The sequence below is a fragment of the Hippoglossus stenolepis genome, chromosome 19 (assembly GCF_022539355.2).
Source record: "Hippoglossus stenolepis isolate QCI-W04-F060 chromosome 19, HSTE1.2, whole genome shotgun sequence".
Lineage (NCBI taxonomy): Eukaryota > Metazoa > Chordata > Actinopteri > Pleuronectiformes > Pleuronectidae > Hippoglossus > Hippoglossus stenolepis.
In genome coordinates, this window is record NC_061501.1 from 13,449,734 (window position 1) to 13,474,517 (window position 24,784).

Below are 24,784 nucleotides of genomic sequence, written 5' to 3' on the forward strand. Positions count from 1 at the left end.
GAGTACATTTTTCTATTAATAAATGCAAAGCTTTACTGCAAGAGAGTAGTTTTACATTGTGGTTAATTTAAGGAGGGGATCTGAATACTTCTCCCACTGCCAGTATAGAGACATATTCATGCTAGATCGCCTCATACACATCATTAAAACAGGGACAGGGGAACTACTGTATGTTATGTGAACAATTTTATAATAATGAATAAAGCCTTATACATTGAACGTTAGTTTTAAGATGTGATTTTGTAGTTTTACTCCACCTCTAACACTCAGGAGCCTGAAAACGTCTCTTCAGAGCAGATACTGCAGAGTGAGTGCAGTGCTGTTAGACAGGAGCTGTTGCTCAGTGGGAGGGGGCCAGCAGGAGGGATATTTAACAGCCAACAGGTGGGTCAGTGGGGGGGAAATACAGCTGTGCTCAGCTTCACTTTTGCACAAAACATCCCAGTGTCAGGTGTGAATACTGTTATCTATCAAACGCCTAACCAACACCTCCTCAAAACGTCAAAGATCGGACCAAACCTCTGCATCTGAGCCGCGAGTTACACACATCTGATGCAGGATGTAGGTGTTGCCATGGTTATGTCATAGAGAATTGGCAGGGGGGCTTGTGCAGAACATACACAGCTGCTAATTCAGTGCAACATACCCCACACCCACCTGTAGCCTGTGCAATTTTACATGCACGCAACAATATATTCACCTTTACCCTAAATTATACTCCATGGTGGACCACATGCATAGTTGATATAGTTCATATATTCCTTGAAGGGTGCATGTTGTGCTGCCTGATTCAAACCAAATCCCCTCCATGCAAAGAAGAGCTGCTTTGTCTGCTGTTAAAGATGAACTGAAGCAGTGAGGGCAGCAGCAGTCCCTCCTTTTTTACATTCTATTTACATCTACTCATTTGTTTGCAAAGCGAGGAAGAACTTTTTTCCGTGCAGCCTCTCTTTAAATTCAGAGCCCATGTTTGTTTTTCAGTTCATGCAAATTTGGAACCAGTGTCCGTACAAGCAGAAATCTACATCACGCTGACCTTGGCAGATCCTCGATGTGGAAAGTAACACAATTGCTTACAGTCACTCAGGCTCGGCCTCCCAACTTCTCTGTGTTCCGCGTCCCAGATCTCTGAAGAAGTCATTTTAGGCTTGATAATTAAACCTGATGTATTGTGATCATGATGTGGAAGACAAATTCTAGGTTTGGCCTGAGGGGTGTTTCCTGCAGCACGTCCACACTATCCCATCCCCGCACTTTACAGGCAAGTAAAGAATAAACAAAAGTGGCAAAAACTTTAAATTTAGAGCAAAAACAAATTGCTGTGTGTGTGTGCACGTGTGGACTATATGAAGGGTTCAATCACTGTCAGAGCTGTGGCAAATGATGGATGGCTAACTCTTGGGGAGCCGGCTTTGTGGGACTAGAACTGACAACCTACACATTTAACACCAAAAAACGCAAACTACTCACACACAAGGCAGATATCACATAACTATTTTAGCACATCAGTGTGAAGTAAGTGAACTGTTGTATGTATACTAAAAATATCTCTTTAATTTTTCATAAATAATGTATTTTTTTAGTCATAAACTCCACTTCTTAAAGAATAAATTGGAGTGTGTGATATCCCTGACATCACCGCAGCTCTTTTCTGATTGGTCCAACAACCAACCAGGTCTCCATGACATATCATAACTACAAACTGTGATGAGTGTTGATGTGGCGTTTTCAACAGTTCACCAAAACGCACGTAGCCCACATGCGTAAACACACAGTGCGTTTCTCTGTTGCTCCTCGTGCTGTATCTCCTCCTCCTCTCACTCTCTCTCTTTGGGGGCTGTGACTCCACCAGGAGCCCAAGTGGCTGCAGTTGCAATTAAGCAGCCACGCCTGTTGCGCTCTAATGTCTGTGAATTGCAGTACTTATAGGACCCCAGCCTGCAGCGGCGCACAGAGAGCAGCCTCGAGGAAACACTCCCCCACCCCCCTTCCACTTTCCCTGTATTACTTTAATATCGCGAGAGCCACCGGCTACATCACGACCCTCCAGGGTTGGTGCTGTCCGCTGCTGTGGGTCTGAGAGGCAACAGTCCAGTCGGTGACCCAGCCAGGCGCTCCGTGTCCGGGAACACGCACCGCAGCTATGGAGTACCTCACGTTTTGCTTTGTGTTTTCATGCTGGATGAAGTTTGCAATGTCTCTCTCCTCCAGCGCCTCACCTCAGACTGCTGCGTCTATTCCTAAAGGTAAGATTCGATTAAAAAACAAAACTTTCTCTCTATTGTTGCCAGTCTGGTTTCACACCGGCCAGCCTTTTCTCCCATTACGCACGAAGTGACATCACACTTTTACAGCTTTTGCGCGTTTTATAGAACATCTCCAAACTTCTGTGCCAAGAGTGGAAAGTGGAAGGGATGTTTTTACTTTACATCATGTTACTGTACAGGAGTTGCAGATTGCACAGTCGACGTGCCAGCGCGTAAAATTACATGATGGTGCCCCACACAAAAGAACCGTCTGCGGTTTGTCACAATCCCGTTTTTATGTCATGTTGTTTGGCTGCGCACAGTCCGCTTTGTGAACACATGTCAGCCCGTTGGAAGTAACTCCAACTCCAGTCGAGTACTTTCGCTTGTTCGCCCCCTTTTTTCAGCTTTGTGCATCCAAGAGTAAACCAGAACTGTCAGTCACAAGACATGATTTACTCAACGTCAGGATGCGCAAGAAATCCATTAGTATTTGACGCTTATGTTAAACAAACAATTACGTGCGTAAAAAACCCAGCGCAGGAGTCGTTAACCAGTTGTAATTTTATGCTGGTGGAGCAGAGCCAAGCGCAACCGGCTCTTACCGCTGATTGCTCAGACCTATAGAATAAAGTACGTATTCGTGCTCGCCCAAGGCAGCAGCAGCAATGTGTCACACTTTTATTGACTTGTGTGAAAAGTCTTCCCCTGTTAACATGTTGCTGTGGCTAAATTGCTCTTAATTTCCTAAAATCATTTCAGTAAAACACAGCCCTTGTCACTTTGCATCTTGTGAAAAAAAGTGTGGATGTGTGGAAATCTGCTTCTAACCCACAGATGCATTTTGTTGTGTGCCATCATCAGGGCACAGCAGCTGCCCCCCCCTCCCAGTCTCTCCACACAGGCTCCTGTATTGTCCTCCGGTCTGGAGGACTCGCTGGGTGTCCTCCACAAAGCAGCCACTTTAAACTTTTTTACGAGCGTTAAAATGTTTGCCTGCGAGAAGCTTCCAACTTCTTGGAAGGATCATATCACCGGGGAACCGTGAATGTTCTCTGAATTCACGTAAGGCAGGGAATACAAAACCTCACAAAATAAAGAGGATTTGGACAAAATCAGTAAATGGAAACGTTCTCGCTTTATGTGACCATGCAGACTGAATGCAATGAACATTTAATGACCTCCTATCAAAGTAGTTTATTTGGGTCACATTCCGTTTTGTTTGCTCTACTGCAGCTGCTTTCACTGGGGATTTTATCAGGTGCCATGTTTACGGCGAAGGTTTTTAGGTTTATCATAAAAGTAGACTTTTGCATTTTTCCACCTTGCAAAAAGTTGAATGAAAATTGCCAAACAGACAAGATCGAGGCTCAGGAGGCATTGCATGTTTCAGAGGAAGTGCAGAAGGTCTTTAGTTTCTTCCTTCTGATGAAAACATGAGCCAAACGTTTTAACTGCGTCATAATGACAAAACAGTGTCCACCAGTTATCAGACGTTTGTAGACCAATCAGGTTCCTGACGTCAGGCACACTCATGCACAACACCCACCATATGGTGTGTGAGCATCGTGGAGTATCAAACTTCATGAGTCATTTTTCCATCTTTTTAATGTATTTTCCAGAGAAAACTAGAAGTAACACGAGAGGCAAACAGTTTGAAGGACTTGGTGCGATCGCTGTGACTCTCGTCCAGCTGCTCTAAGGCCTGAGTGGGAGTCTTTAGAAAGACGTCAGCTTATCTGTCATCCACCAGGTTGTTCATAGAGTCACTCTACTTTTGGGTGGGGCGAGATGTTGGTCGCCATAGTGACAGGGTGTTACAAAGCACACACAGTGGTGAGTGCGACACCAATATGAGATCCACGGAAACCATTTACATGACATGTAACACAGGTATTCAAATTCCCTTATCTATGTTGACTGCCAGCTGTGGGAAGAGAGGAAGGGAGTGTGTCACTGTTGTTTCAGGCTCGATACCTTCTCTCCAGCACAGATGTGAACAGTGATATTCAGCAGTGAAGGGGATGGGGGGGTCTAACAGAAATGCAGAGCTCTACCCGTTCCTCACCTCCAAGCACCTGGTCAGTGGCTGTGCACAGTGAACAGCAGACGTGGCTGTTGGTGTGTCCGTTTTGGAAAGTTACAAAAGTTGGGTGGTGTGGAGTCAGACGGTCCAGCCCTCTGAAAGGAGCCTTTCACTGGCTGCTGACTGACTGTGTGAGCAGAGTCCACAGCGGATTTAACGTGTAGATCTTTTTGTGTGTGTCGGCCGGCTACGTTTCTCTGGATTCAATTCTATCATACGTGTTGCTTTAACAGATATTTTCTAATATCGGTGTGCAGGTTAATTCAGGAAAACGTTTCACGTGTCCATAGTATGTTGTGTGTTGTGATTACACAAAAACCAATGAATACATATCCACAAAACATAAGAGAAGAGGTGGACCCAGGAATTTATTTAGTCATTTTCTCCAATTTCCATGCAGGTATTAATTAATGGATCTTGATTAAACAAATCAGGTATATATTTTGAGGACTGATATCTGAGTGTTTAAATGTTGGTTTAATGGGACAGTTGGGTCTAGGTTGAGGTGTGTGTTCTACTCAGGGACTTTCTAGGTCTGCTGAACCTCAAGATATCACGATGTGAAAACGGTAGAAGTTGATCTAAAACAGGCCCCCGGAGGATTCACTGCTCTTTTTATTGCAGCGACATTTCACAGAGTTATTATTCACTTGGTGAAAACACTTGTATTCCTGACAGTAACTGGGGCGTAATTCAGGGTAAATGTTTACAGGAGCCTGGGACAAACACCATGATGATGTGGTCTGTCCTGTGGAATTGGCGTCTTTGGATGAGACCTTTCCCAGACTTCACTGACATGTCAACAGGCAGCGTTTTACAGAGAAAGAAAAGGAAACTCCACCTTAGATTGCCCGGGACTTATATACTGGATAATAGCGCTCTCTATTGCCTGTAATTCCAGTGTAACAAACTAACAAACCCTTTTGGCAGGGAAAGGCTGTAATCACGCCTCAGAACATTGTCACTTTATCCCCACAAGGTTGATTCCGTGCCTCCGTTTCAGCCAGATGTGTTGTGTTGTCTGCTTTTTTCTTTTTCTTTGCTGTGTCTGATGTGTTTTCTTCCAACCGTGAAACCGATAACAACAGCAGGATATGCAGCAGATTTCCCAGGATGCAACACTTACATGCACTGAAAACAGATCACATTTCAGCAGTGGACTTGTCAGGATCATGGTCCGAACATAGAGGTTGTCTAAATAATGAATGTCTGGAAGAGGGATTTGAGCAGCTGCTGATCTTTAAAAGCTATTTTGGCTGAAATTCATATTGATACAGCTGAGAGGTCAGAAAGTTCAAAATTCCTAATGTTCATCCAACTCATAGCTTTGTTTTGAGCTGTTATCATTAGTAACTGTACATGCATTAATCAGCAAAGGATTTGGAAACCAGGGGTGGGATGTACTTTCACTTCAGTACTGTACTTTGGTACATTGTTCATGTATTTGAACTTTGCTTGAGTAGATTTATTTACTAACTTTTACAATGCATTATGTTACATGTTCACATAGTTTTAAAAATACTGTTTGAGAGTAATCAATAAAGACAGAGGTATTGGTCCAATCAGAGCGGGCAGGTAACTTTAGACCCCGCCTCCAGCAGCAGCAGCATCACTGGAAACAGATTTGAAAGAGGCCGAGATACTTAAAATTTAAAAGAATTTACATTTAATCATGTAGAAAACTTAATGTTTTACTTTTACTTCTGTACATTTTTGTCTTTATATCTCTACTTCCTCCACCACTTCAAACAAATTAGCCAGCTGGGAGGAACATGCAGATCCCAGACGATGCTCTTCAGGGAGCAGCTCAGTGCTTAATCTTTAAAAAGCTGTTTCAATTCACTCTCCAGGTAGAAACAGGAGCTTTTTCAAGGAAGCAGCATGTGGCTGCACATGCATATACTTGATTCAGATCACCTCTGCAGGAAATAAGATCAAAACACAATAGCTCATATCATTAAAGTGTGTTCTGCATTTCCAATCCGATTAATTTAAGCAAAACAAACCAAAGCACACTGTTGTGGTAAGCTCTTAATTGTGTTTTTGTTAAAATAAACCAGGTGTGTTCCTGTTAACAAAGAATGTTTTAATGTGCATCACTAAAACGCAGAGTGTGGCCGACAGAGGAAACGACTGTCCAAACTGTAAACATAACCCAACAAGAAAGGTCATGACACAAACCAGATGAAATTAAAGAGTTTTTTCTACATTACAATGTTTGTTTGTTTTGGATAAAGTAATTAAACTGTTCTTCATTTAAAATGACGTGTGACGAGACTTCAAAATTGTTTCCTGGCTCAGTGCTGGTGACATGGTGCCACATCCTAAGGCTGAAGGGCCTGTGGTTTAACACATGTAATTGAAAACACACCCTCTATCTGTAGATGCACTACGCTGCCCTGGTGTTGTGGAAATGGTGTGTTTTATCACTCATGGGGAGTTCGACTCAGTCCCCGTGGTGGGCAGCTAAAATGATGTCCAACCAGCTAATCTCAGAGCTGTTTGGTTTTCTAGTCCTTTGTGTATGCATCCCTTGAATCTGGTTACTAAGGCAACATCCACAGATTTCCCTCTTGCTAATGCTTACACTTGGCATCCATGCTTCTCTGGAGGTTTTCTAAACCCCTTAAAATGGAGACGTGGAAACAGTCCATGCCTTGGTTTAGTTTGTAAATGGCTATGTGATGCATTTTCAGGTGTGTTAGTATGGACAGAGATTATTTCTGATTCGCAGCTAAACAATCCTCCTGATCTCAATTGATTTCCTTTTAATAAAGATGTTTAAATACGTGGCCTAAGGCTAATTATATCCACATGGAGTATTGGCCTTGGTTAGGACCATAGTATTTGTTACTGTAGCTGAAAAGGAACATATGCATGTCAGGAGGCTCCTGTCTTTTACATATCAACAATGCTATTTCTATACTGACGCAGCTTTTGATTACACTAAAAGTCTGACGTATTCTATAGCTAGAACAAAACACAGTTACTGTAGGTTGTGTAGTAAACGTCTCTGTTATAGCTGAGGGCTGAGAAATGAAGGGATGATGGAAACTGTATGTGAGGACTGAACAGTTAAAGAAATGTATTGGACTAAGAAGAGATTTGCGTCTGTGTTTATCCCTCTTATATATATATACATTCAGTCCAATACACACACACAATATATACAGATGTTTTTTTTATCTGGAATCAACAACCCAGCAGGCAAACCCACTTTATGCAGAAAGTGACATATGAGGTTTTGACTTTGAACGTGTTGGCCGTTATCACCATATTTAAAAGATGTCAAACCCTGTACGGCAGCTGGCTTTTAACCCCACCTTCCACCGTGGTTACTCAGAGCAGATGTAAACACATTTGATTTCCATCGGGGTTGGCCAACACATTGTTCTCCCGTATAACCGGCTAGAAGCGGCATCAATCAACAGTGTGAAAACAATGTGACATCCCTTTTACTGACTTAAGCAACTGAAGTGAACTAAAGCAACTTGTTTAAATCCTGGAAAAAGGGCGTTTGGCTAATCCTACATGACGCAACAGCAGTATCGTCATCAAATCTTATCCTGTCCCATAAATCTCTTCTTATGCAACATGGCAGGAAACGTTCCCTTTTAGAGAAAGTTGTTAATGAGATGGGTTTCAGTTTGTTTCAGCAACACAAGACGTTTCAGCAGCACAACCTGGCAGTTTGAGTCAGTGTCGAAATTTGGCAAAGCTCAGGGGCCCGTCAATGAAATGTCAATGCCTGGGAGGCTGTTAAACTCATTAAACACATTTTTAAAAATGTCTTACCTCTCGCTGTGTACTGTGATCCTGACGTCTCCTTTCATTATTTTATGAGCCGGGAAGAAACACACAGGAAACCTTGAGTTAAAAGTAAATGTAAAGTTAAATTCCTCAAGCAAAAGCCTCACATTGTGCAATCCTAAAATGAAAGTCTGGATGAGGTGACTTGTGGTCGTTTCTTTTTCCACCTGCCACCGGATTGTTTCTTGCTTTCCTTAGAGATCAGAGGCAGCCTCAGTCAAGCTAGCTCTGCTGTTGTTATCGGTTTCACGGTTGGAAGAAAACACATCAGACACAGCAAAGAAAAAGAAAAGAGCCCAGTTGGCCAATGACTCAACAACTTGCACTTCCCTTTGACCCCACACTTTTCTTTCTTTCTTTCTTTGTGTGAGACTTACAGGTGAAAAACTGTTTATTTACTTGGATGACCAAAATAGAGCAGGGGCTCTGTGTTCGCTGTCCAGGAATGTCTCGTCAAAAGAGGAAAGATCCTGTTATCCTTACGTTCAAGGCCAGGGCACATTCCCACGATGCCTCTTTACGTTCTGCAAGAAATGCTTACTTAAGCTCGGCACCAGCCAGTGAGTCAGGACTTTTGCTCATCTAAGTGTGAAAGTTTACCTAGACGGCTGATCCGCATGTGGTACAGACAGCGAGCGTCAGAGGGAAAGACCACTCTGCGTCCAAGCCCATTCTTGGAGAAGAGTAACGGCAGCACTGTACCGGGCTACATTCCTCCCCCCCCCCCCTCTGTGGGCTGTTCATACAGTACTGACAAGAGCACATGCTGTATTTACTCTGACTACACACTCATCCTGTGAAATCGCGGCTGTCTAGAAGCTTCTCCTTATGAGTGTCTCTCAGCTTTCCTTCATTATTCCTGTAATTATGCTGTTTACGTCAAAAAACACTTCAAGAGAACTGGACATCTGGCATCGGGCATTTGTGTACAGACAGAAAATGTGTTGTTTTGTTGTCCTCCAACTGTTTTCTCTCCGGCTGATGAATCTGAGCAGCAGGAATCTCATCTCATTAACACCCCGGCTCATTCCCATTTCTCTGTAACGAGTCTGAATACAAAAACAATTCAAACTTATACAATAAATTGATATTAGGCCTGCATGTTGCATGAAAAAGCCTAAATGGCCTCTTGACTTCTGTCGCTATTTCTAAAGTAGAATGGATAAGACGTGACAACACAATTTTTTTTTGACAGAATAAGCAAATCAGTGTCTTTTTATGATTCCAAAGATTAAAAAGAAGTTTCTCATATATATATTATTAGTTCTATATATTTAGTTGTATTTGTGTTTTGTCTTTATTTGTAGTTATTTATAATATATTTTATAGGTAAACAGAAAATATCAAACAGAAATTTATTTTCTTGTTTTCTTGTTTCTTGTTATAAGGGTTTGATTATGACATCTTAAGAAACATTGCCAAATCTTATTTTCATTAGTGACTGAAATATCGGTATATAGATTTATATCGGTATAAAGATTTATATCGGTATAAAGATATATCAATATATAGAGTTACCATCGATATATGTTTGAGGTTATGGCTTTAAAGTGTTACATATGTTTGCCTATAGTTCCAAGTAATACTGTATACTATATAGTGGCAGTGAACATTTTTCCAGACCATAATGTGGTTCAGTTCTTTCATTGCTTTTCTGAACCTCTCTGGCAGCATTTGGTTCACATACTGTATATTTCAATAGAGAATGAAAATCAGCTTTTAAAGACTAGAAATATAGTTGAGATTAGTTTTCCTTTTCCACTTGAGACCTGAGAGAGTGTTGTTGGAAGAAACCTCATCTCCTTTTATTACACCACGTTGTAAAATCAGTGCTCTGTTAAAGTTGTATGCAGCATCTGAAAGTGCACATTTTGGAGATGGTGAATATTAGTTAAGGTTAGCTGTGTGAAGATAAAGTGTGGATGAAGGCTGGGGAGAAAATGATCTGCCAGGGGGTTTGTTTTGAGTAAAAATTGGCACCTATACATTTACAGTGTGCGAGGTCAGTTCCCTTTCAGCCTTCATCCATTGTTAGATGTGCAATTCAGCAATCTGTCGGAAAACAGCGTGCCAAACCTGTTAGAAGAGGATTTCCAGGAAGTGATGGAAAGCCCTAATCAAAAACTGGAGTGGGATCAGCTTATTGTCAACCTGCAGTTTAATGTAACACAAAAACGACGGAGAGAGACAGAGATAAATGGCCTCAGCTCGGCAGTGAATTGACACATCATAATTATCCCCTTGGCACTTTGAGCTGTATTTGGTGGCAATGTTGTGAGACGCAGCCAAGAACTCCAGCCTCATTGTTCACACGGGGGCCGCTGTGAATTCTGAGGGAGTCTTTTTCCACTAGAAATTGGGTTCAGAACTAGGGAGACTTGCCCGAGTGTTAATGCAACGCTTGTAAAGTAGCAAATAAAAATGTCAATCCGAGGAGGTTTGCATCCCCAGGCTGTATTTATGCTGGAGCTGCTTGTTGGGATGCACTCATGTGGACTGCATGTTTACACAAGAGGAAAGTGTGTGGATCCATGAGGTCAAAGAGAAGTCACAGAGGGATCACGGGGGGGTTTGGTGTCAGGCTGTTTCTCTGTTATCAGGAGCAAGTCTGTGTTTGTGTTTGTGGTTTTTTATCACGAGAATGACAGTGAAGGAAAAGCGTAGTTTAGAGAATTTAAACCCAGCTCACCATTTGCTTTAAATCACAGAAATACAAACAAAGCTGTTGGTGAAGGATTTACTGGAAGAGAAAAGTCAAGTGAGTTGAGTTCATTGCACACATATACAAAACATATTTCCTGTATGTAATCACAGCCTTATGTAAGGCAAACGATTCACGCCAAGAGATCCCAGCAGAAAATACTTGAGGCATGAGAATACTTTCCACTGAGACTCCACTGAAACTCTCCCCATCCACGCTTGAGGGTCGCGGGGTGGCTGGAACCAATCGCAGCTGACATTGGGCGAGGGGCAAGGTACACCACGGACAGGTCGCCATCATAGAGACAAAAATCCATTCACTCTCACGTTCCTTTACGTTTAAACCTCTTCAGACTGTGGGAGGAAGCAAGAGTTCCCCGAGGACATAAAGAAAATGAAGAGAAAGAGTTCAAACCATAGACTGTATCTAAAGATGGACGGCATGACTACTCCCCAAAGGTGAAGCCAATTAGCCCCTGGAGGCCGGATGCACTTTAGATGCCTTCTCTAAAATGTCAAAATTCACATTAGATGACGTCATATAGGAGCAAGATGGCAGCGTTCGTATCCGAGTTATTTTGGCTTCACTTCTGGACACATTTTTTTACACAGTCTGTGGTTTGAACCCAGAAAGTTTTTACTGTGAGGCGATGGTGCTAATCACTGGACCACCGTGCTGCACTATGATCTAAACTGTGGATTGTTATTGATAAAAGTATTCCCTATGTGACACAGTGGGAATAGCAGCTGTATCTGCATCTTGTCAGAATAGTCTATTGTAAAGCAAGTTTACTTCCGGTTCTGTTGCACCATCTGGACACAAGCTGATTCAAAGTGATTTACAAATGAGTTGGAAATAGATTAACAGACAAAAGATACAAAAGTATCTCATTTATTATTAAGCCTCAGCGAACAATAGGGTTTCAAGCCCTGATGTAAGTGCACTGACAGGTTTAGCAGACCCCGTGTTGTCAGGAAGCTTGTTTCACAGGTGGGGGGGGGGAGTGAAAAGTGCTTTGCTTTTGATTCTGGGAACGCTGAGGAAACCTGTCCCAGGTGACCTGAGCAGGGTTGGATGCTTCACAGCACTCGAGTAAATCAGGGATGACAAGTATAGTGTTTTTTAACTCCATTCTTTTTACTCACAGGAAGCCGGTGCAGTGATTTTAAGAACCGGTGTGTTGTGTTGTAGTTTCTTGATCTTGTCGTGGACTTTTGGCCGCAGCATTCTGGATGAGCTGCAGTTGTAACAGTCTCGCCTGCTGACGATAAACACATGAGCTAGTTTTTCTGTGTTTAGTTCAGACAGGCATCATTTGTCCTCGTCTCATTTTTACATGCGATGGTCGGCTGATCCCATAAATGTCTTCATGTGGCTGTTGAAGTTCAGAGTCCTAAACTACACAAAGATTTCAGGATTGATTTGTGTTTTTTTATGTCACAGATTCAAGCTGAGCACTGACTTTTAATCTGTCCTCTTTCAGGCCAAAAACACTTGTTTATGTTTAGCAGTAGAAGGTTGTACAACATGCTGTTGTAGGGAAATAGGGGGCTTGTAAAATTCTCATGTAACCATTAAAATAACCAGCAGGGAAAATGTATTTCGCAGATGTACGAGACACCGTCCGCTCCCAGCACTCCACTCCATCATCTCCTGCCTTCAAGCCAAGTACAAGAACAAGGACACACCTGTGGCACAAAGCAGGCTTTCCATTCCACCATGCTGCGCTAATGTGAAACTTATGTTGTTCTAATTCTGACCAGTTTTTGCAATAATAATAGTAATAACTTGAATTTATGTAGCGCCTCTCAAGAGACCCAAGATGCTTTACATGTGTCAATAGAGACAGAAAGAGAAAGGAAAGAAAATAAAGTAAATTAAACAAAACAGGACATGTGCCATCTGAAGCTGTGAGGCTGGAGGCGGACGGGGGGGGGGGGAACTATTTCCAACCTGTAAAAAGAAAGTCTGTGTCACAGCAGTGCTGGAATGGCTATTAGAGCCATGACAGGGCCACAGGCTAGACTGGGATGAGAGAATGGCTAAGTCACAATGATAGGAAAAGCCAGAAAAGAGCTGCTTGTAATGTACTTTAGTGCGGAGGAGTGAGTGGGAGGTCGATGATTTTGGATAAAATGAAAAGGCGCCTATATATCGTTCACTTCTCCAATGTAACATAAGACACATACACCATAACTTGATTTTATGTCCAACGTTTCAACATCCACACAGATGGTCTATGTCTGGTATATATTCAGACACTATGTCAACATATTTGTTCTCTCTCGTGTGCCATAACTTTCCCTTTCATGGCCGCCGCGGAGGCTTTGCATGACCAGTGGGAGTGAGTCGGGTTGTACTTATAGACTGTATATAAAGATGGACGTCTCCACTTCCTCCCACTATCAAGAAGTGAAGCCAAAATATTCCCAAATACGAGCGATGTTGCATCACCGACGTCTTTCGGAGCCAGAGTCTGTGCCATACCAAATCAGGGGAATGGAGTGGGGGTATCGAAGTCCCGCCCCATATGCTCGCAATCGCAATCACGAGTCAGCTGTCAATCATGACGTTTCAACCTGTTATTTAAAATAACTTATTAAACTTACCAGAAAACTTACTAGAAAATGATCTGTTCAAAAATTTGAACCCATGTCCCATCTGCTAACTTGGAGGAGACGGGGTATATGGTCTATATTGTAGCCAGATCAAGATGCTTTGGCTTCATTTCTGGGGAGTCATTACATACTGTCACATATCTGAAATGTAATCTGTTATAGCTTTATTTGTTTCGTACATGGTGAGATTCGCTGTGGAGTCAACAAAACAAATAATCCACACACTCCAGGCTCATAAAAACTGCTATTAAATGAACTAATAAATATGTGTTAATCTTTTTTTTACTCCAAAGGTGTAACGTCAGCTCTTGAGCTGTGTTCATGGGCAGAGTGCACTTTGGATTAGGTCTTTTCGAGGCCTTTACTCAGCCCCTATGCTTCCTCTCACGCTTCCAACGCTACTCGCCAGTGAAGGATAGTAAATAATTTACAAGGGGATTTATTGGAACATAGTGCTGCATATTAAATAGGAAGCAGATCGGCTCTGCAAACATGAAAAGCAAGATTAGTCTTCAAGTGCCTTTTGAAGTCGTATTAAAGCGTTGTCAACTTTTTTTGTTGGTCTGTAGAAAATACGAACACACAACAACATTTAGCACATTTTTAAATAATCTGTTCACAGCTGGGGAGGAATTAGTGCCCCTCCCCACCCACATGTTATAATAGTGTTTTACGAACCAGAACTACTTCCCTCCTTGGGCCACAGATCGCCGCCGCCGCTCTGATCAAAGCTACATCCTGTGAACAGAAGAAGTGAAAACTTGCCTCTCGAGCTTCACATACAGCTTCAGTGCTAATTCGTATATGGTCTAACCCGTCCTGAAACCTCAGACTTTCAGCACTCATGACCACTGGAAATGTCCTGGAGGTTTGTGGGAGTTCCTTTAACCCAAGAAGATAGAAACCATCGAGTCCAGGTTTAAAATATACTCCTCTGTTTTTGAATCCAATTAAAACTACAGTTCTGTTCCTCGGAAGCCCAAACCGAATGGTTACCAGTTTGTTGACTTAGGTCTGAGGTTTACATGGAACTCGCTTCACTGAGGTATAAATCTAAATAATCTAAAATAGGTATATATGCATGAAGCTGAATTCACAGCTAAAGAGGTCACAAGTTTTCTGCTGAAACAGGATATTCCCAAATCCCTGTAATCAGCTGTGGAAATGTGCTCTCCTCTCTCTTTCAGAAAAATTGCTTGTCTTAACCGTAGCGACACAGGAAACAGATGGCTTCCTCCGCTTTATGCAGTCCGCAAACTATTTCAACTACACTGTGAAGGTAAGGATCCTTTTCTCCTCTTCCAAAATCACATCCACCAATGGGCAGTTTGTCCCAGCATACAATGCTACACACACACACACACACACACACACACACACACACACACACACACACACACACACACACACACACACACACACACACACACACACACACACACACACACACACACACGGCAGCCAAATGTTTTCTTTTGAAAAACACAATTCACAAGATTGATTAGGCCCATTAAGGGAAACAGTGAAGTGCGGCAAGCTGCAAAAGGAACTTTACAGCGAACGCTGCTGAGTGTGGGCGCAGATTCCCCTATGTGGTCGAAAAAGCAACGGTAAAATAAAAAAAACATTGCTTTTTGTGGCGTGGGGCGCCGAGTTCATGGCCTGCTCACGTTTCCTCAGATCTCTCCTCCCCAGTTTGTATTCCACCTCCTGCAGACACACACCTGCAAACCCCAACAACTCAGGTGTTTCCTCAACGCCTCAAGTAATTTGGACCCATGAGGTTATCGTAAACTCCAACCTTCATATTTTTCTCTCGCCAATCACCTCTGTGTGTGTGTGTGTGTGTGTGTGTGTGTGTGTGTGTGTGTGTGTGTGTGTGTGTGTGTGTCTGTGTGTGTGTGTTTTATTCATGGGCATGTTACAAGTTTGTTCTGGCAGCTTTTACAGACAGGAGTGAACACAGTGAGTCATTCTAGCAATCAGTGGACTGGATAGCATAACGGATCCATTGTCCAGACAAGATTCTTTGACCTATTTTCCCCTTGAATCAAGGGTAATTTTGGTGATATCACTGGACTGGCCAAACTCACGCCCCCTTAATTCCGGAAAAGGTCTTTGAAGATTCTTGCATATTGAAAAATGAGTGAAATCCTTTTTGAAAACAGAATTGTTTAATCACTGCAAAGCTTCCTTTTGGGGATTTTTGGTGTCAGACCAGTTCACGTCAGTTCTCCACAACTTGTCCTTCATGTTTTATGTCTCAGGTGTTGGGAATGGGAGAGGCGTGGAAGGGCGGAGATGTGGGTCGTTCTATCGGTGGAGGGCAAAAAGTCAGACTACTGAAGGAGGCCATGGAGGCTCTGGCTGACCAGGAGGATCTCGTTGTCCTGTCCGTGGACAGGTACGTTGACAACCAAAGATGTTTTTGAAGTTTGTTTTATTTACCTTTACGTGCCCCCCTTCTTTCTTTGTCGTCAGGTAATTTCAGCATTTTCTTCATAATCTGACATTTTTTGTAATTCAACTTCACGAAATTGAGGACATTTCTTCAGCATAAAGATTAAATATTCATCTCAAAGCTTAAATTAATCCTTGTTTATCTGATTGGATTAGTATTTATTTTCAATGACCATCATTTTTGCAGCCAACAAATATACATATATATATATATATAAACACTAAATCTGATTTATATCATTTTTCTGTGTTTCTGTGTTTTTTCATTTTCTTTCTCTGAGAGATGTTCAGCTACTACCATAACAAAATGAATCCATCACAATGAATTACAGCGCAGGTCTATGTATTTAAAGTGAAACTCATTTTCACTATGGCAGCCTGTAATAATTGCTTTGCTTCCTCCACTCGTTCATGCAGAGTGATCATTACAGAGCATCAGCAAATATACGAGGAGAGTAATGCTCACGTGCAGGTGGCTGAGTTAGGATTTGTCACGGCCGATGGAAAGTTTGAATGAGGTAATGAGAGTGATTTGGGATAATAACAGCTTGGAAGGTCATAGATCCTTAATTGAACAGGAGATGATTATACTTACTGTAGCTTGACACAACTTGCAAAGGTGTCACACCCCTGAAACAGGTTACTGGAATATTTTTTTTTTTTTTCTTTCAGTGGAAGTGATTGTTGTGTAATAAATAAGATCTGACACAGGAGATGATGACACAATTGTGTGTATTCTATATATAAAATCTATAAAGCAGCTCTGACTCCTCAACCCTTCTGATAGCTGAAATATTTGACTGCACTTCTGAGCATGTGCTGAATTCCAGAAATGAAGAGGAAAAGATAACATCTCTGTTATCTTTATCTGTCAGAGGAACCATTAGAGCAGTGTTTGCAGAAGGACACTCAGTGCAGCTTTAGACTCTACGCTGGCTTCTGTCCTGCCAGCTATTGATTTAAAACACAAATTAACTCTTGAGTTGAGTCTCAATTAGATGGTTTCTACTGAGTGTTCAGTTATGCTCTAAAAACCAAAAGTCGTGTTATGTATAAAATGCTCTGATTGTGCTCAAAGCTGTTTGTCTGCACTCAGCCACAATAAACTGTTCCTGCACAAATGTCCTGTGCTTCAGTTTGAGTCGGTCTGAATACTGATCTGATTTCTGCAGATTTCTGCTCTTGCTCTTGGTTTTTGTGAAATGACCAAACCAATAAAATGGCAGGTTTGACGTGGACCAATGAAAACGTCACAACATACACACAAATCTAAGATCTCGGGGAGAAAATCTATTTTAATGGTGCCATTATTTTCCTTAAAGGTTTTTCCTTGAATTTAATTATATCTGTGTCATGGTGAATACATCCTTGGCTTTCAAGTGGTATTTACACATAATTACGCCAACACTGTTGCTAGGTAACAAACAACTGAATGGATGGCGATGTCTGCGTGTCAGAGTTTATGAACGGGAAAAGTTCATAAACACACATGCTCAGCCATCCTGACCCAGACCTCGACTGTCACCACACAGTGTGTGTGAGAGCAGTGGGTATTCGAGAGAGAGAGAGGAGGAGGTTTTGAGGGAAATCATCACAGAATCTAAAAGTGAAATGAAGAAATGATGCTCGCGAAAAAATAACCACACTCTTGAGTAAAAAAATGGAAAGAAACTCCACACTCAATAAGTGAGAGAGTGTCAAACAAGCCAGTTTGGTCATTATTGTCTGGTAATTAAGTTTTTAAACTCTTGTTTAATCAAATCAATGTTCTGTTTTGGATTGCGGGTCCTTTTTTTTTTTTGCTGGAGCAGTAACTGTGATTGATGAGGTAACAAGCGACAGTGGGTTCTTGTATGAACATGTGTCGGCCACATGTGGACACACAGAAGAGCCAACGCTGGATGTTCGTTTGACTCCGTTCTTCTTGTAACATGTTGGACTGAGGAGGCTCGGATTGTATAAAGGAGGAGTCTTGCTTTTTCTGGAACCTTATGTAAACTGGTGTGTGTATTTATCCAAGGTCACTCGTAGGCGGACAGCGGTCCAGACCCAGCCCCCCGGTCCCATTCGGACTCAGCATTATATTCTATTAGTCATTCAGAAATATTTCAATTTGACAGAGCAACTTAATTTTAACTGGTGCAGCATTTCTAGCTTTTATTGCTCTGGGTTTGCGGCCCAGGAAACTTACAGACCAATCGCATAGGTTGTAAATCATCTCCCATAACGCTGCTCAGCCCGTCGCCGACACTCGAGACAGTGAGTGAGAGACACAGAGGAGAGATGAGACGGGCCAAGAGGTCAAAGCTGGAGAAATCAGCAGGGAAAGGGAGGGAGTTGGATTTCAGAGGAAAAACTGAGCAAATGAGGTGTTAAAAGCTGTTCGAGTGTAAAGATGTGACGTGAATGTGAGTGTGTTGAAATGTGAAACACAAGAACGCAGACCCTAGTGCAGAATAAACGTCAGTGATTCCTGGGACCAGCGTGAATCGGCTCTTTTACTACGATGACTTCACGCCATAAAGTAATGAAAGAAACATGAGGATTTTCCACATCCCAGAAATATCTGCCCTTTCAGTGATTGCAATGCTTTTTAACAAGTCACCACGGAGCCACCACACTGCCTGCATCAACACGGTGTCTTTGTGGGTTAATGTCTGGCGCAGCAGGAACCTTTTGGAATTGCCCTGACGGTGCAGTCCAGGAATGCCTGCAGACACAAACGCTCACTCACGAAGAATGTCCACTGTTTACATTTAGATCTCTATCTGTCTTAAACAAGTCAAAGCCAAAGGTTGTGTCTCTGAGGTAAAGTTAGTAAAACTGTCACACAAGGATAAAATCTAAAATGACAACCGCATTTCGCTTCTCCCCTTCAGCTACGATCTTATCTTCGCCGGGGGACCAGAGGAGATTCTCAGGAAGTTCCAGCAGGCCAATCACAAAGTGCTATTCGCTGCAGAGGGACTGATATGGCCAGATAAGAGACTTGCTGACAAGTACCCCTCGGTCCGCAGTGGGAAACGCTACCTCAACTCTGGAGGTGGGTTCCAAAAAATTCTAAATATGATGGAAATGCTGGAATGTTGAATGTCTCCTCCCTGACATGTTAACACTTTGTTGTCGGAAGCAAAAGTGACCCTCAACTACTCAATGATCAGGTTACATGTTGCTACCACTTTATAATGTTGTAATCTGCATTGTTTTTAAATGAAGCCACACTCTAAACCCCATTTTTAGCCCAAACCCTTCCAGACTCTAATAATTGTCTAACTGAGAAAGTCTGGTAGCCACAGATTTTACGATGAGGTAGATCAGTGTTAATCTTGTAAATCCAAACACCTCCCTGTGTGTGTGTGTGTGTGTGTGTGTGTGTGTGTGTGTGTGTGTGTGTGTGTGTGTGTGTGTGTGTGTGTGTGTGTGTGTGTGTTGGTTTACATCTTCTACCAACAGCTGTCAAATCTTAAAGACTTGCAGGTCGAACAGGAATTCAGGGGGCGGGCTAAACACCAGCTACCCTTATTGTAACTGATGTAGAGTGGTGGAGAGACAGACCAGTGTTAGTGTATGAATATGAAACCACCAGACTTTTATTATTGTGGAAGTACATTTACCCTGTAACGCGGCCTCCCAGTGGTCTGTCCTCTCCCTGCAATCGTTTCTCACTCGTGATGCATTGTTTTAGTGATCATCCTCCTTTTCCTCCTCGATATATCTACTTCACATGTAGAGCTGTTCCAAAGCACAAAATCAGTGTGACCTCAAGTGAACTTTCTATTGTGCAAATTCATAGCAGAAGTTATCTCTGGGGCCTCGGGACAGGACTGATGGACTCTTTACAATATTATTTACAGAGGCCCAACATTCCCCCATGAGCGAGGCTTGTGGCGAAAGTGGAAAGGAAAAACTTTTAGCGGGAAGAAACCTCGACTAAGTTAGCCTGCATTCTGGGAGTGCAGTGTTCCAGTGGGGTGATGGTTACTATTAGGTCTGTATGATATGATTGCGCCTGATTATTAAGGGATTATTGAGGTTTTCGAATTCTGTGCTGGTTTTTACAAGGAGCCGCTATATTCTGGATCAGCTGGAGTCGTTTATGTTTTTCTGCATCTTTTCGACACAGAATCTGCCTGATTTTTTTTTGCCATGTTGGGTATATCATCTGTACACTGAGTACATGCGGAGGATTTAACAAAGGATGAGTGTATCCTCAAATGACAGGAACAGCTGCATCCTTGCCCGTTCTTCAGGACACTGAATTGCTGCCTTCCCTGTGGTCATCAGCCTGGGCTGACCTCCCATATTGGAGCCTAGCTGTCTCAGGCTGATCAGAGACTGTTTTTAGCGTTCATTGTCATTGACATGACATGTGGATTTGTCTTGGCCCCCCGAATGTCCCGCAATTCCTATAAAATTGTAGGTTTTGTTCGCGCTCCTATGGATCCTGCCCAAGTGACCATCGGGGAATGTTTTAGAGCATCTGGAGACTCACCACTGGGTCACAGAGTAGAGTGAGTGACCGATAGAATCAAGATACACTGAGGTTGTGCTTTCATTTAAGGTGATCAGCCTAATAACCTGAAACTAGGGAGCAGTGCAGAACAGTGACTTCTTTTCCCACAGGCATTGTGACAAAAAAGAAATTCACTTCCCAGGGTTTTCCGTGATCTGTTGTTTTTAAAGCCATCATTTTGTGAACGAGCTGCTGACAATACGAATCGCATGAAATGTTGTGATTTGCTTTTAACTTTTCTTGCGCTGCTGCCATTTAGATTATATCATGTTTACCCATCGACTTGTTTATAGTGTCTGAGGCTTTTTTTTTTTTTAATGAGGGGGATGCAAAATGGCATAGACCAGCGACATAGCCAAACCCTGCAATCTGCGTCTGTGGTCAGTGACCTTAAGCGAGAGAAGGAAGACGAGGAGACGAGGAGACGACAGGGAAAACAGTAGGAGAGGTTGCCATGCGAATGTACATTTAGAGAGGGTGTGAGATGCTCACTGGTTCAGAGGCTCAGTGAGTAGTGCACTGTAGGACAGTTATGATGTATAGATTACAGCTCTCAGACAGGCCTTCATTACACTATTCTCTCGACAAACTGTGGGAAGGGAAAGTCCCTGCACATTTCTGGCCTGCTTTGGATTTTGGCCAAAAATCACACTTTGTGTGAAGCATTCCAGCTTCCTAGGGTGAAGTCTTCAGACTAAGGCGCCCGCAGATAGAGTATAATTGTCACCAAGCGCCTGCCAGCTATACGACCTTATTAACAACTCTCAGCCTATAATTTACAGCTGCATGTGTGATTCATTCTGTTTATTACGTGCAGGTATAATCGGCAGTGCCCCGTACATAAACAGAATAGTTTCACAGTGGGACCTCCATGACAACGATGACGACCAGCTCTTCTACACTAAAATATACGTGGATCCCTTACAAAGAGTAAGTATCTTGTATCTACGACAACACTGAATAGATCCCTGGTAAACATACTGTAGCTGTGTCCCAATTCAGTGGCCTCCCTACGATCTACGTGGCCGCGTTCACCTTGAAGGTTGAACTGAAATAAGACGGTCTGCTCTACAGAGGATTCCTGTGATCGGCCCACAATAGAGCTGTAGTTAAACATGACAAGCAAGTTTTGATGCCCCTTGGTTTTTTAAGATGTTTACCATTAGCCGTTTGGTTGAGTTAAAGCCTGAAACATCTTGTTTCTTGCCGGCACCATGTTAGACAATGAATCATGGGATAGGTTGGGCCGGGAAGGATTCAACCATTGGAGCTCTCGTTTGTCTGGGATGAAAGGACAGATTAGTCAGCCACATCTGGAGGAGCCTTTGAAACGGGACATAAATTTGCTGCTGTGACACCATCAGTCTTCAAATGCAGCCTCCGAGGGATGCGGCCGCTGAATTGAGACACAGCTTGTATCTTGAATAGCTTAGTAACTGTCTCTATGTTCATGTTTTTCAGCAAAGACTCAATATGACTTTGGACCACAAGTGCCAGATTTTCCAGAACCTGAACGGGGCAGTTGGTGAGATATTCCCCAAACATTTATTCTATGATTCAATTTCCTGATTATCTGCCTAATATTTGTCAAACATTCCAAATAATGTCATTTGAAACCCCAGTTTTCTTAGTAAACTTAAACCTGTATCGTGATCCCCATTTCTCTGCCACGCTTCTGTGAAAGATCCCATATTTTCAGAGAACTTGTCGTCTTGGCAACTTACCTGGCAAATTATAAAGCTTTGCCGCTCTTGCCGCTCTTGCCCATGTAGTAAGTCAGTTTTCATAACCTGGCCTTAAATGTCTCATGTTCCTCCTTCTGGCAGATGAAGTGCTTCTCAAGTTTGGAACAGACCGAGTGAGAGTCAGAAACACAGCGTACGACTCTCTGCCGGTGGTTGTCCATGGAAACGGAAACACCAAAGTAAGTAAGGAATAATGATCTCACGCACATGTTATATATATATATTCAACTCATGGCACAGCGTGTACTTCTAAGTTAATCCTCCTTATCTAGGACACCGCATATAGCTTTGGGTTGAATTGTTGAACTCTTTGTCCTTTTTGCTGATGACTTTCTATTGGCCAATGCCTTTTGGATTTTCCTCCAGCTAACACTCATCGCCAAAGATTGCATTACAGTGTCTAAACTCCCATACAGTCGGGAAATATGCATTCTGTTCATGTGATACTTGCCAGACCCTGATCTAAAAAGCCAGCTCCTTATTCAGTGGAGAAGAAACGTCTGGCCAAAACTACGCTAAAATGCAAAGTACATTTTCTCCTCCCCCTCATTCCCTGTACATGTGAGTGACGGGCTCTGCGAGCTGAAGAGCAGGATGTCCGTACACATTTTCTTCTCCGGTCTTTTTCCTTCCCCTGACTCTTCACACGTCTCGCTCCACCACCAGCTGCCTGTCTCTGGTCTTCCTTGGTTAGGGACCAAACCCACCACAGTGTTGAGTCACTCTTCCCAGAGGCCTCAGCATCTGGAGGAGAAGCTCGAAACTGTAGATCACAGAATCTGTGTCCTAGCAGTGGTTTCTCATGTGGAGCCTGCTAGATGGGTCTGTTACCATTAGTTAGTATTATTTTCCGGTCCACACGCCAAGTTCAATCTGGCGACAAATACATGATCACTCTTTAATGTCTCCAATAAATGATTCATAAACAGTAGCGCTTTGGAAATGATATGTTCCCAGACAATTTCTAACATTTACGCCCACTAAATACAGAGCAGTTATGATTGTGATTGCAATATGCTGACATTTATGAAGAGAACCACGGTGAGATAGCTGTCTGTCAACTGCTGTGTTCCCTCGACTGAAGCATGCAGCAGTTTACCCACTTCTTAAGAAACAGAGCCGTGACCCTGCCAGTTTATCAGGATTTTACTTATCACCTTCAAAGCACTTCCTGGTTTTTCTCCCGGTTATATTGCGAAGTTTCTTCTACTCCCATGTGAGCCAGAGTGCAGCCTCAGATCCTCAGACAGGGCTCTGGTGGCTGTTTATAAATCCCGACTTAAGACTAAAGGTGACTCGTCCACAAAAACAGCCTTTGTTTTAGTCCAGAAACATTTTAATCCTGGTTCAACCATGTTAAACACTTTGTAACTTTGTTTTGAGAACTGCATGCGTTTGTTTATTATTATTTATTATCACTAGATTGTCAAGTCACAATCTCCGTGGGATAGATATTCCTTACCCTGTGATTCTTCTCAGTCATTTTCACATTCTTCCAGTAGATCTGAAAATCCAAAGTTGTATTCCAGGTTGGGTTATTTCAAACACAGTGCTTTTGGTGTAAAACAGAGGAGTCATGGAATTGTTGCTTATGTTGCTATTAATCTTCCGTAACAAGTTGTTCACCTTCGTTGAAATCTTTCCTTTACAGATGTATTTGAACTCCTTAGCCAACTATGTCCCCAACACGTGGAACTATGAACGTGGGTGCGGCCACTGCGACGACGATGTTGTGGACCTGTCTCAGTTAAAAGTAAGTCCCACAAATGATCCCATTCCACTTCTATTTGCTGTCCACTTGAGTCCATTTTTAAATAGCCACTGTGGAAAGTTTGTCTTCAGCCTCCTCCCTGGAGAGGAAAGGATGAAACACAGCCTGGTTTTCCAGCATGAGCGATCCATCTATCAATGACAGTCTAGACAGAAGGAGGGTTGCCCAGCCAGTCCTATTTCAACAGATAAGCATTGGTGCCACACACACTCCCGTTCCAACAATAACAGGTCATGCACCCATTGGTCCTTTTGGCCCCTTTTAAAAGAGCATAAGTGCCAGAGAAACTACTTGGGGAAGCGGAAGCACTGCACTGCTGTGGTGCAGGATATGGCTTCTGGGGTTTTCGGAAGGGCTCACTTAAAAGGGTGTCACTGTCGACCAGCCTTGCTTTTAGTGGGCCTCGCAGTATGGGTTATATCCATAATAATAAGTTGTGGTGGTTTTGCTGAAAATTTGTCACAAAGTGCAGCCAAGCACAGCAACGTATAGACGGCAGGAATGGCAGGAACTAGGAAATATCTCTGGCTGTGTGGTTGCATCTGTCAAAAATGTTTTAGTGTTTTACAAATGTACTTCTCTCTTTCTGGGAAGATTACTGAAGCATACACACAATTACAGTCAATATAGTGTTTTTTTATAATCCTTGTTTTTATCTACTCTCCTTCTGCAAGTAACTTTGCTGTAAACCTGTTCAAATGTGCAACAAAATGGGGTTTTCTGTATTCCTGCAGACTCCTTAAATAAACGTGGCTCAATAGTTAAAACTGGAGCTGATTCAAGACAAACCCAGGTACATGAAAGGCATCTCTGTGCAGGCTGCTCTCAGTGACC

At 42.6% G+C, this 24,784-nt stretch overlaps 1 protein-coding gene across 3 annotated transcripts in view; it reads left to right on the top strand.

Moving 5' to 3' along the window:
* plod2 (procollagen-lysine, 2-oxoglutarate 5-dioxygenase 2) overlaps window positions 1–24,784 on the top strand; it is a 43,024-nt gene that overhangs the window by 7,713 nt on the left and 10,527 nt on the right. For 2 of the 3 annotated variants that reach the window (XM_035142200.2, XM_035142203.2), the window contains exons 1-8: window positions 1,938–2,246; window positions 14,649–14,740; window positions 15,729–15,865; window positions 18,801–18,964; window positions 21,252–21,364; window positions 21,896–21,959; window positions 22,261–22,358; window positions 23,831–23,932. In XM_035142200.2, the coding sequence (XP_034998091.1) occupies window positions 2,144–2,246; window positions 14,649–14,740; window positions 15,729–15,865; window positions 18,801–18,964; window positions 21,252–21,364; window positions 21,896–21,959; window positions 22,261–22,358; window positions 23,831–23,932 (873 nt within the window). In that variant the 5' untranslated portion in view covers window positions 1,938–2,143. Of the gene's footprint in view, window positions 1–1,937; window positions 2,247–14,648; window positions 14,741–15,728; window positions 15,866–18,800; window positions 18,965–21,251; window positions 21,365–21,895; window positions 21,960–22,260; window positions 22,359–23,830; window positions 23,933–24,784 lie in introns of those variants that run through there. The other variant, XM_035142201.2, reaches the window with a different exon arrangement.